Here is a 12,797-nt window from a genome sequence, read left to right as displayed (position 1 = left end):
CAGAATAATATTCTGATCACAACCTGACCTGCCTGAGTAACGCGCCTGAACTTCTCTCTGTACGAACCCGACCTTCGGGCTATCTTCGCAACCGTGCCTTCTACCGCGAGTTTTTCTGGTTAGTCGTGTTCCATGTGATGTAAGTGTAATCTTCAAACGATTTTTAGCAACTAAATACTCGTTTTAGATAGGAATCTCGCTCATAGGCGGATTTTGCACTCGGGTCCTGAAGAACTCGCGTTTTTTGCGATTTTACTGCCTGAGTTGTTCGACCTGAACTTCCACCTGTGCTAGGTTGAACTTCCCGCAACATTGCCCAAACAGGGCTTGCTATATACCGTTGGAAAGCTATGGACATGAGTATCATGACCCAAGTTAAATTTTTCGCAAAATGTAAGCGGTTTAAGAGCAGTTTTGAAAACTGTTTTTTCTTCACACAAAAAACGTGAGTCGTAATTTCGATCGCATTTCTAAAACGTTTATCGGAATGAGGCATATAATATGGCGTTGGAAAGCTGCTGCAAAACCGCTCCTTCCACATGTTGACAGTTTTTTCTAATTCCCTATGGTTAAAGAGTAATTTGAAAAAACATAAAATTTCGTAAACCGAACAGCTGAGTTCATTTTTTCGATGTCATTTCTAAACGGCTAATCCAATGGAGGCATATGATATGGCGTTGGAAAGCTTATGAAAATGCGCTAATTTTTCATCTTGAAAGTTTTTTTTCTAATTTTGAATGGTTTAAGAGTAATTTAGAAAATGATCCAAGTCCTACCGAGTTCGTATTTTCGAGCTAATTTTTTAACCGTGCGTCCGAATGCTTCAAATGATATGGCGTTGGAAAGCTTGAAAAAATGCAAAACTTTTTGGTATGTATTGTTTCTCCCAATTCTTTACGGTTTTAAGTCAGTTTCGAAAATGGACAAAAACGTATTTTCGCCATAATTTCTACAAAATTTATCGGAATTGGGCGAATAATATACCGTTGAAAAGCTACGGAAAATGCGAAACTTTTTCATGTTGATTGTTCTCTCTAATTCCTAGTCATTTTCAAGTAATTCCGAAAACGGCGGGATCATTCGTTCTACTTCTACCGCGAATCAGATTTTTCGAAAATGCACCGCGTGAAGAACCTGAACTTCTCGGTGCGTGTACCTGAACTTCACTCTGTTTTTCACGTGATTTTTTTGCTCGTAGATCTTCATCCACTGCCCGTAGCTCTCCATCCCACTCACGGGAATTGAGCGGGTGATATACCGATGAAAAGCTGCTGTAAACACGCAACTTTCCCGTGTTAATAATTTTTTCATACTCACGACGATTTTGAAAGTTTTTCATCTAAAATTCATTTAGCGTAGTAGTTGAACTTCCTGCTGTTTTCACGTTGAACTTCTGGAACGTATTTTTGTTTGTAATTTTCTCATCCATTAGTAAGTGTTACACAAATAATATTCCTTTTGTACAAACGTCTCCCACAATAATTTTTTTAACTTTCTCCCACCAAGGACTTGAACTTGTAACAACAAAACTTTTAGAATTTGCTTTTTTGTTCTTTTTTAATACAAAATGCACACCGTGTAGTACATGAACTTCTATCAACCTGAACCTCTCTCGGTTATGTCAAATATTTTGAGTTTTTTTATGAATTTTTTAATCTGATTTTTCTTAATCCTTTTTTATGAATTTTGAAACGCTCTATTTTTAATAGTTGAAATTCTTGTTTCCATTATTTAATAACGAGGAAAATATGAGTTTTCTATAATCATCGAACTTCTCCATCTTTTTAATATGGCCTTCCTAGTTTTATTTCTTAATCTTTTTTTATGAAATTTTGAACGTTATATTTTTAATAGTTGAACTCCTTGTTATTTTTATATTTGAACTTCTTGTTTCCATTTTTTACTAACGAGGAAAATCTGAGTTTTCTATAGTCATCGAACTTCTCCATCTTTTTAATATGGACTTCCTGGTTTTATTTCTTAATCCTTCTTTATGAAATTTTGAAGCGCTCTATTTTTTAAAGTTGAAATTCTTGTTTTTTATTTTTGAACTTCTTGTTCCCATTCTTTAATAACGAGGAAAATCTGAGTTTCTATAATCATTGAGCTTCTCCATCTTTTTATTATGGCCTTCTTGGTTTTATTTCTTAATCATTTTTTTACGAATAAAAATATTTTCAGACACCAAAACAAGATTTTTGTGTTTGTTTTTGCATTGGTTTGCGCATCAAACCGCGCCATCTTTAGAAATTGAACTTCTCCTTTTCTTTTTATTTTCTTTCAACATTGTTTAGCACGTCGAACCACCTCATCTTTAGAAAGTAAACTTCTCCTTTCTTTTTGTTTTCTTTCAACATTGGGTTGCACGTCGAACCGCTTCATCTTTAGAAATTGAACTTCTAATTTTCTTTTTGTTTTCTTTCAACAGTGCTTTACACGTTGAACTGTGTCATCTTTTAGAAATTGAACTTCTCCAATTTTGTTTTCTTGAATGTTTTACCTTGCAAGTTTAAATTTATTTTGAAATTGCTGAGATAACACACTTGACCTTCTCGAACACAACATTTTGACCTTCACAAAACATAAATTAAAGCAAACTTTTGACCTACAGAGCATGTATAATTTCTCCACTTTTTCAAGAATAAGCGTTGAATTGCCCCGTTAGTTTGACTTGAACATCTGCTGCACATGAATAAGCCGTTGAAAACACACAACTTTTCTGCTCCGTTATTTAAATTTGAACTTCTAGTTTTTTAAGAAACAAGATTTTTTTAAAACTTTTTTACTTGTTCCTTTTATTCTAATTTGAACTTCTAGTTTTTTTATAACGGGGATTTTTTCATAAATTATTTTTGAAATGTTCCTCTTTTTAATTTGGACTTCTCCATTTTTTTACCAAGGATAAAAATCCATTTTTATAATGGTTTTCGAAGTACTTTTTAATTTGAACTTCTGGTTTTCTTTATAAATTAGAAAGATCCATCGAAATCCATGGGAATTTTTTGAACTTTTTTATTTGTCATTTTCTTTGACCTCTCCATTTTATTAATTATGAACTTTCAGAGTTAACAAGTCCATTATACATGAACTTCTCGACAATATGTCCCCGACCAGCTCAAGTTTTATGCATTCTTATATATACAAAAAAATGAAATGAAAATAGAAAATGTTGCGTTCTTATGGATACCACTAACACTTTTTGAGAGCACAATATTCTACTGTATTTTTTTTGCATAATTTTGACGCAAAAAATGGACTTCTTGGTGTTATTCATTAGTAACGGGAAAAGTTTTAAAACTTTTTGAACTGCTCGGTTTTTTCAATTTGACCTTCTTGATATTATAATAAATATTGAACTTCTCCGTTATTGAAATTTGAACCTCTAGTTTTTTTAGAACCAATGTTATAAATTGGACTGCACAATCATGTATAATCGGACAAGAAGTGTTATGCATTTATAGTAGGATATAATGTACAGCAATCACGTGCAATGTATCAAACTTCAACCTGGAGCCATATTGGACTCCAAAACTACATTTTCAAACTATGTCGGAGTACGTAGCAGTGCAAAGCATAGGCCCAGAATAGTTTCCTCTCACGCATTAATGCAAACACACTTGGGGAACAAAGTGCTAGCGATATATCTTAAAATTTTACAGGAAGCCAAGTTTCCATAGCTACACAGATTCATGGTAAGAGACACAACAAATTCTTCGCCTCCAAATCATACTGGTATACTAGCGCCGGATGGACGAGTTCGCACCAGCGTTTCTTCTTCTGCAACCACACCACCACCCGCCCACGGCCGCTTCAAACTCCATTTTCCTCTTCTTCAAAAGGACAAACTATGTCGAACGCACACTGTGTGAGGTGATGGAGTGCTTGCACATGAGGCGATAGATGGACTGCTCGGAGTGAGGTGACGAACTTCTCCTGGTGCACCAAGCACTGACGGGCAGTAGCGGCTTCGTGCTCGGACGGAGACGAGATTTGGAAAGTGGCATTTTTTCAGGCATCGTGTGGAAGCATGCATCCTTTCCTGAACCTTGACAGTGTACCAAATAACTTGTATTATTAGTATATGTTCACAGTACAGAGCATGGCTCATAGACTTGCAGGATTGCAATATAATTAGGCAAAATGGGAATCTTTTCAACAGAACATGTGCTCTGAACATCAACATACCGCTACTGTTATGCAGCTGGGCGACGCGAAACTGAAGATGAGCACAGTGGCTTGGTCGTGGGCGAAGTACAGGCACTGGTCGCGCCCAATGGCAAGGGCAGTCCTGTCCAGGCAACCAGTGAAGGTCGGGGAGGTGGGGGAAGGGGTGGGACGCTGGTGGTAGAGAAGGAGAAGAGGAGGCTCACCGGAGGGGAGGGTTGCGGGGTTGTCCGGATCCGCGTCGGAGCGAGCGGGCGGGAGGGAGGGCGCCCAGGCTGATGGTTGCCGGGGTTCGTCGAAGGCGATGGTTGCGGGGCAGAGCCGCGCCCGGAGGTAGAGGAGCATGGGCGCGATGCAGGAGAGGCCACAGGTGGTGGTTGCAGCGCTATTTGGGGAGGGAAAGAGTGGTGGCGGCGCGACCAGGGAGGGAGATGGCGGTGGCTGGGTTGATCCGGGGAGGGCGGCGGCACTGGCGGCGGGATTTGAGGAGGGCGGTGGTTCCGGGGAGGGTGCACGGCGGCGGGGGTTCCCGGGAGGGCTCGTGGCGGCGGGGCGTTCCTGGGAGGGCGCGCACGGCGTGGGGTTCAGGGGAAGGCGCGCGGCGGCGGGATCAGAGGACGGCGGCGGGATGTGGGGCTTAGGGGAGCAGAGGTTGCGGTTGGGGAAGGAGGAGGCACCGGCGGTGGTTTGTGGACGAGGCGGCGGCGAGATCTGGCATTCAGCGGGGAGTGGATCGAGGAAGGAGGTGGGGATCGGGGCAGCGGGTGGGGTGTGGTGTTTTTTTTAATCGGTCCGGTGGGTTTCGTGATCTCAGGAACGTGTGATCGCCCCTATATAGGGCTGGCTGTGATCCAAATAACTATTCTAATGCCAGGATTAGAATAGTGATATATATATATATATATATATATAGAGAGAGAGAGAGAGGCAGCCAGGGGCGTCCTAGAGTTGGCCGCCGCCCCCTAGGGGCCCTGCCTTGCCCTGCGCCCTCCCTTTCCATGTATGCGTGAAGGGGAAGGAAAGAGGGGGTGAGGAAGGAAGTGGGAATCCTAATCCACACTTTCCTTTCGCTTCCACCCTTTCCTTCTCCTCCTCCTATAGCCTTATAGGGCGCACTAGCCCCTTGTGGGCTGGTGTGTTCCTTCACAATGCCCATATGGCCCATAGGATTGCCGGGGGTACCCGAAACACCTTTCAGTGTCCAAATACCATCGTCCTATATATCAATATTTACCTCCCGACCATTTCAAGACACCTCGTCATGTCCGTGGTCTCATCCGGGACTCCAAACAACATTCGGTTACCAAATCTGTCGGATATCGGGTTCCGGCAAAACCCTTAAGGTTCGAACACTAGAGTGCGCACGAAAATCTCTCCCTACCGAAACACGCCCTGAGCCTCGCCGTGATCCCTAAGCTAGATCGATGAACTCACAGCACAAGAGACACAAGATTTATACTGGTTCGGGCCACCGTCGTGGTGTAATACCCTACTCCTATGTGTGGTGGTGGATTGCCTCTTGGGCTGATGATGAACAGTACAGGGGAAGAATAGCCTCGCGAGGAGAGGTGTTCTTGTGGTGGTGTGGTGTGTAGATGAACTCAATATGTCTCTCTACTGTGGTGGCTAGCCCTATTTACGGAGGCCCTGGTCCTCTTCCCAAATATTGAGCGGGAAGGGATCCAACAACGACCATTTTGAAAGGGGACAACTAGTACAAGCTATCCTGACTAAAGGTGGTCTTCGCTTGTCAAAGGTGCTGGTGATGACGCCGTCTTGGGCTCCACTGTGACCTCCTTCCTGCTGTCCTGCTAGTCTTGGTCTTGTTGCACCGATAAGGAAACCTTTGCCTGATGCCTTGGTACTCCGCGCCTGCGCTTGCCCCCTTTGCACCAAAGAGGAAACAAGGACACTGCGTGGGCTGGCGCCCGCCTGGTCTTGATCGTCATGGCTTGTGTCATGGGGGACCTCGCGAGGTACCCCTTGCCTTGATCTCTCCGCCCCCTCGCGAGCCTGCCTGGCGAGGCCGCTCCTGAGGAGGCCTTGCGTCATCCGCCCCGCGAGGCTTGGCGCATCGCGAGGGTCTTGAGCGTTGGTTGATGAAGATAGGCCGTACTGGGCCACCGGTTGAGCCACGCAGCAGGCCGTAGGAAGGCAAGTCTGGGGACCCCCGTTCCCAGAACGCCGACAGTAGCCCCCGGGCCCAAGGCGTGCTCAGACTTGGCTTAGCAGCGAAGCCAAAGGGAAAGTGCGGAGCGCTGCGGGCCCCAACAGCTTGTGGCCTTGGTCGAGACATGGCGACTGATTGGACGTGGGCGTCTATGCTTCCCCACGGTGCCTTGGCAACTGCCCGATTTGACGATTCCCTGCTGCATGCAAAAAGATTCATCATTACCTGCGATCGTGGAGGTTGACGGTTGGCCTTCCTGGGACTATAAATGAGGAGGGGCGAGAGCCCCCATTGCCCATCTCTTCTTGCTCCGCCTGCTTATTCTGCCTTGCTCCACCTCCATTTTCGACGCCAATGGCACTGATCCGCAGGTTCTCGACCGAAGAGAAGGGGAACACCCCCCGGGAGGGACCTGACCCGGTCCCGCCGAAGAAGAGGCTGGCCTACCATCGCGGTGAAGAGGTTGCGAGGCTGGTGATGACGAGGCCTTGGTGCGAGCGGCCACCTCCTGGCTTCCCGCTACCCCTGTATGCCCAAGCCGAGTACTCCAGAGGAAGGGATGGTGAGCGACGCCGCCCGCGCCGCAGGCGAGGTCGACGAGCCGTGGTGGCGCGCACCGTCGCTCCTGGAGTCCACGCCGCGGACTCCTCTCGCGAGCTCGTGCTGCACGCGGTGATGCCTCCGAGCACCTGGATCCGCTTTCCTTCATTCTTCGCCACCGAGATGTCGCCGAGGGGGCCTCTCGAGCTTTGGCTGCAGCATGCCGACTGTGGCGCTCCGGCGACCAGAGCGGAGGTTGAAGTCGTCGCCTCGGGCAGGGTCTTCATGACCCGAGGGTGGGGCGAGGTCGCCTGGGTCTACCGAATGGGGGGCGCCCTCGTGATTCATTTTGAATACGATGGCACCTCATTGTTGTCCTTCAAAGTCTTCAACGCAGAAGGCCGACGCCTGGAGTGCTGCCCTAGATAAGGCAGTCAGGACATCAACGTGGAAGGGGCTAGGCCTACCGTTCGCTTCCCCAACGGCTCCCCCGGTAGTAGCAGCGATGCTTGGGACTCCAGCGACTCTCCAGAGCTCTTCGCGACTCCAGAGACGAGCACCGACAGCTATGTGCCCCCGAGCTCGCGCCACGCTCGGAGCAAGGCGACTGCATCAGGCCGTCGCCACAGCTGATCTGGATGAGGTTGGCACCGGCCTCTTGTGGCCCATTGTTGATGATGGCGTCGGCCATGGAGGCGCGTGTAGTTAGGGCTCCTCAAGATTCTCGTCTTTTGTTCCCTGCGAGGAATCGAGAAAACACCCCGTGGGGGCATGTAAAGGGTCCGCGATGTCTTTTGCTAATGTTATCCTCATTATGAAATCGTGAGAGCGCTCGTTCTGTCTCGGCTTGGTTCCCCCTTTCTAACCTTGCGAAGGCTTGATGCTCTACGCTGACAGGTCCCAGTCCCCAGGCAGGCTGCAGTCGTCGCTGGTATGCCAGGTCGCGATGCCATGGTCAAGGCCAGGAGGTGAGCAGCCCGAGGTCCAGTAAGAGCCCCTAAGGTGCGATGCTTAGGAGGTCCCCTTTAGCGTGCAAGCAGCCGCCGAGAGGTGAGAAAGGAAGGCAACGTTGCTGTCACAGAGCCACAACAAGTGAGAATTTTGCGTTGCTACGATTAGTCGTGCCAGGCGCGAAACTTATCTCGGTAGTCAGGAGTCATTCCCCCACGTTGCGCCGGACTTGTACGTCGGCAGCTGTGGTGTAGCTAGGTTAAGCCCTCGCGACCTTTCCCTTTCTTCCGCACACTCCCCTTCATGCTCTACGTCCTCAGGCCCCGGCCCTCGAGCGAGCTCAGCCGCCGCTGGTATGCCATGTCACGATGTCGTGGTCAAGGCCAGGGGGTGAGGGCTGCAGAGCCAGTAAGAGCTCCTGAGTCACGATGCTCAGGAGCCCCCTTTTAACGCGCAAGCGGATCACGCAGGAAATAGAGAGAGACAGAGCTCGTGGTGCCACCCGCTGTAGACCTTAGGAGGTTCCTGTAAATCAGCACGAGAAAAGCACGGGTTGCCATTATGATTGTCGAGCGGCCATTGGTTACTCTGAGAGAGAGGTGAGGGCACTGAGGGCCTGGTGAGGTGACACGTGCGAGGCTGCCGCGGGCCAGAGCTCGACCACTCAGATTTATCGACGTTGCAGGGATGGACCCATGCGCAAGCACCATGCCAGCGTGAGCAGCTCCCGTGGTAGACGTCGATCGAACAGGATATAATCACAGGCAGGTTAGGCATGAAAGGCAAATCAGCTTAGGTAAACGCAAGGTGGATACATGCCACTGGGTCAGACCCGAGCGGCTTGGGGATGATGCAGGCCGAGGGGCGCCCCCAGCAAGGTAAACTCAAGACATAAGAAAAAAGGGATACATGCCGCAGGGACGGACCCACATGACCTGGGAATGATGCAGCCCTGAGGGCTTTCCCAACTGAAATGAACATGGAAGAGGTCACCTGGTACCGTTGTAGAGGGGGGTTGGAGCAGCTGAAGATGCGCGGTGAAGAGGTCGACCCTCACGAGCCGCCGGGGTCCTGAGCCTTGGGAGACTCTGGGGGTCCGGGCAGTTCCTTGAGGACCGTATCCATCTCCGTCAGGACCGCGTGATGCCCGGCCTCCTGAGCCGCCAGAATGCTCCACGGGTGACGCTGGAAGGTGGCAGCCGCGTTCGGTAGGCCAAAAGGCATGCAAACATAGCTGTGCGGTGGACCCTCACAGCGTCCCACACGCGAGGGCCAGAGACGCTCCTGAGATGCGGCTCGGTTGTGCCCTGGGACGTCGATGCAGACGCGCAGCCCACCATCCTTGCCCGGATGGGGGGCCACGCCAGGCAAGCGGCGGTCGCCGCGCATGGCTCTTGATTCTTGAAGCTCCTGAGTGGTCTTGGTGATGAATTCCTGAACATTTGTATTTCCACGCCCTGAGACTTCCTGAGGGAAACATGCCGCGAAGCATGCCTCCAAGTGGTGCCCGAGCGCCTCCCTCGTGATGTTGGCAAAGTATGAGGCCCTCCAGAAGAGAGCCCCCGTGTCCTGCCCGAGGAGGGCGCCGGGCGCTCCTTCCTATGCGATGTATGGAGGCTCCCCTTGCACGGGCGCTGATCCTGACGCGACACCTCGTGAGATGCCAACCTCCCGAGGCCTTGAGCTGAGCGGTGTCTTCTTCTTCTTGGGGGCTGCCTCAGGAGGGTTCTCGCCATTGCTGTCTGGGTCCTCGATTGATGCAGCTTGGAAGGCACGCTCGAGGGAGCACACCGCATCTCTCTCTTTGTAGGGGACCGTGATGATTCTGCCGCTTCCTGGCATCTTGAGGACATTGTAGCCGTGGTGGGTCACCGCCATGAACTTGTCCAGGGCTGGATACCCGAGGATGGCATTGTACGACAGGTGGATGTGGGTGACGTCGAAGTCGATGAGCTCGGTGCGGTAGTTGTCGCGCTTGCCGAAGGTGACAGGGAGGCGGACCTGCCCTATTGGGGTGGTGGAATCGTTGGTGACTCCTAAGAAAAGCTTGGCCGGCTGGAGTTGATCGTATGGCACTTGAAGGTTGTCGAACATCTTGACGGACAAGACGTTAAGCCCTGCGCCGCCATCGATGAGGGTCCTGGTGACTTGCACGTTGCTGATGACTAGGGAACAAAGCATCGGTAGGACGCCAGCAGTAGCCGCGCACTTGAGTTGATCTGCCGAGCTGAAAGTGATGGCGCACTTGGACCACCTGAGCGGGCGTGTGGCCTCGAGCTTGGGGAGGACTGCATTCACTCGCGAGCGAACTGCTCAAAGATGCGCTGAGAGGCTGGGGCCTGAGCTCCGCCCAAGATGCAAGCAATATCATGCGGTTCCTGGAAGCCCCCAGCCCCCTCGTACTGATGATGGTCATCATTCCTTCTTGGTGGTGACGGCAGCAGAGGAGGAAGGCCTGTGTTGCCCTGCGGGCAGTCTTCGCGAGGCTGATCCCTCTAGGCGCCCTCGTGAGGCTGGTCCTGCCAGTGATCCTCGCGAGGTCGGTCGCGCCACTCCTGGCGAGGGCCATAGTCGTCCCATCGTCCTCCGCCATGTAATCCTCCTCAGCCATAGCCCCGGTCGTTGCGCTCGGGGCGTCGACCGAAGCATCCTTCTCGAATGGCCTTGAGCTCCTGGCATTCGTTGGTGTTGTCGGTGTGGAGGTTGTGGTAGGCGCAGAACGGTCGGCTGCCCTTGGATGACTCCGGCTGGTCCCTGCCGCGCTTCGTGTCTGGTTCTGCTGCGAGCACGGCCGCTCCCTTGCGCTTCACGTCCTTGGCCTTGGTCTTCTTTTCCTCCAGGTCAGCAGCTGGAAGCTCGAGGAGGGAGAGGCGTCCTTCCTCGGCCCTTGCGCACTTGGTCGCCAGGATGAACAGCTCCATGGATGTGCACAGCTCGTTGTAGATGGCGATCTCCTCCTTCATCTTGACGTCACGGACGCCATCAGAAAACGCTGAGATGATGGCCTCGTCCGTCACCTTGGGGATCTTGAGGCGGGCGCTGTTGAAGCGTTGGATGTATTTCTGCAGGGTCTCCCCAGGCTGTTGCTTGATGCCGTGCAGGTCGCCCGCGGCCGGGGGCGGTCGCGAGTGCCCTGGAAGTTGGCGATGAAGCATCTATGCATCTCGTCCCAGGAGGAGATCGAGCCGGGAGGCAAATTCAGGAGCAACGTGCGGGCACCATCCTTGAGCGCCAAGGGAAACCAGTTCGCCATGACCTTCTCGTCTCCATTGTCCGCCTCGATGCCCAACTTGTAGAGCTGCAAGAACTCCGCGGGGTCGGCGGTGCCGTCGTAGCGAGGAGGCAGGTCCGGCTTGAACTTGCCCGGCCAGGCGACGCTATGCAGCTCGATGGCAAAGGCACGCCAACCTGCTGTGGTCACCGGGGCCCTTTGCTGACGCGGAGCTTGGTCTTGATGGTACCCGCGCACCGCCTCCAGGGGTAGTATGGGTTCTTGGCGTGCCGGTGCAGGGACACGGTCTTGTCGCGCCGGTGCAAGGAGCACGGGGGCGCCTCCTTGAGGCCGAGGGATCTCTTGGCAGCTTCTTTCTTGCCGCATGGGCGCTGGATGCAGCAGGTCATGTCCAGGGGCCGCACGGTTTGGAGCCAGGGCGCCGTCTTGGGGCGAAGGTGGTGGAGGCGCTCCCTGAGCCGCGTCGCCCATGCCAGGCGGAGGGCGAGGTAGCGAGAGGTAGCGGTGGCGTTGCCTCTGGATGAACAGGACCCCGTGGTGTGGAGTGCTGGATGAACAGTAGACGGTGGATGGGTGCCCGTGGAGGGGTGGTTGAATAGGACCCCGTGGTGTGGAGGGCTGGATGAACAGTAGACGGTGGAGGGGTGGCTGAACAGTAGCCGGTGGAGTAGCGCGCGGTGGAGGCTGGATGAACAGGAGCCCGTGGAGGCTGGAGGAGGTCGACGGTAGCCCATGGACGCTGGAGAAGGTCGACGCTGGAGATGAACAGTATCTCGTGGAGTCCCGTTTTGCGGTACGCCACACCCCTCCCGATGAATAGGACCCCTGTTTAACCGTAGCGCTCCAACACAAGTCTGTTTCGTCCGTTTTGCGGTACGCCACACCCTTCCCGATCAACAGGACCCCCGTTTCGACCATAGGAGGTCCGTTTTGTCCGTTTTGCGGTACGCCACACCCCTCCCGATCAACAGGACCCCCGTTTCGACCGTAGGAGGTCCGTTTCGTCCGTTTTGCGGTACGCCACACCCCTCCCAATCAACAGGACCCCCATTTCGAATGTAGGAGGTCCGTTTCCTCCGTTCTGCGGTACGCCAGGCCTCGTTTCCATCGCCTGTTCCATGCAAGCCCTCTCGATGAACACGACGACGCATTCTATTCCGACCCAGCCGGTTGGCTCCCACGCGTTCTGTTGCGTCCCGATGAACACGACGCATTCCGTTACCTCCCCATGAACACGAGGCATTCTGTTGACTTCCCATGAACACGATGCATTCCGTTGCCTCCCCATGAACACGACAACGATGATGTTTCTCCGTTCCGACCCAGCCATGTACGTATGCGCGAGTAGTCCTTCGAGACCCTGCCCGTATGTACGTACATGGCCGTATGTTCATTCTTGCACCCTGGCCGCTTTACGTATGTGTACATGCTACGTGCGCGCCTCTACTATGACACGTGCGCGCCTCTACTACGACATGTGCACGCCTCTATATCGACCAGTATGTACGTACACGATCGCGACCAGAATGACAACGCTACGTACGCTTCGACCAGGTGGGTCCCGACAGTCAGGCACTTCCTTGCGTGCGAAGATGTAGCTGGTGGGTCCCAGCAGTCAGGGGGGCGAATCGTTTTTTTTGCCCGGACGCACTTCCTTGCATGTGAAGATGTAGCTGGTGGGTCCCAGCAGTCAGGGGGGGAATCGTTTTTTTGTCCGGACGCACTTCCTTGCGTGCGAAG

General features: G+C 52.0%; 1 protein-coding gene across 1 annotated transcript; it reads right to left on the bottom strand.

Annotated features, from left to right (window-relative positions):
- Nucleotides 1-3,918: 3,918 nt before the first annotated feature.
- Nucleotides 3,919-11,446, bottom strand: LOC119350352 (vegetative cell wall protein gp1-like). The gene is made up of 3 exons (XM_037618228.1): nt 11,264-11,446; nt 4,371-4,875; nt 3,919-4,288 (listed from the first exon to the last, which is right to left on the bottom strand). The coding sequence occupies exons 1-3, from the start codon at nt 11,444-11,446 to the stop codon at nt 4,194-4,196; spliced, it is 783 nt and encodes a 260-aa protein (XP_037474125.1). The 3' UTR covers nt 3,919-4,193.
- Nucleotides 11,447-12,797: the final 1,351 nt, after the last annotated feature.

The sequence above is a fragment of the Triticum dicoccoides genome, chromosome 1B (genome assembly GCF_002162155.2).
Source record: "Triticum dicoccoides isolate Atlit2015 ecotype Zavitan chromosome 1B, WEW_v2.0, whole genome shotgun sequence".
Taxonomy (NCBI): Eukaryota; Viridiplantae; Streptophyta; class Magnoliopsida; order Poales; family Poaceae; genus Triticum; species Triticum dicoccoides.
Note: the sequence above shows the minus strand (reverse complement) of the source record. Positions and strands in the feature narration are given on the sequence as shown.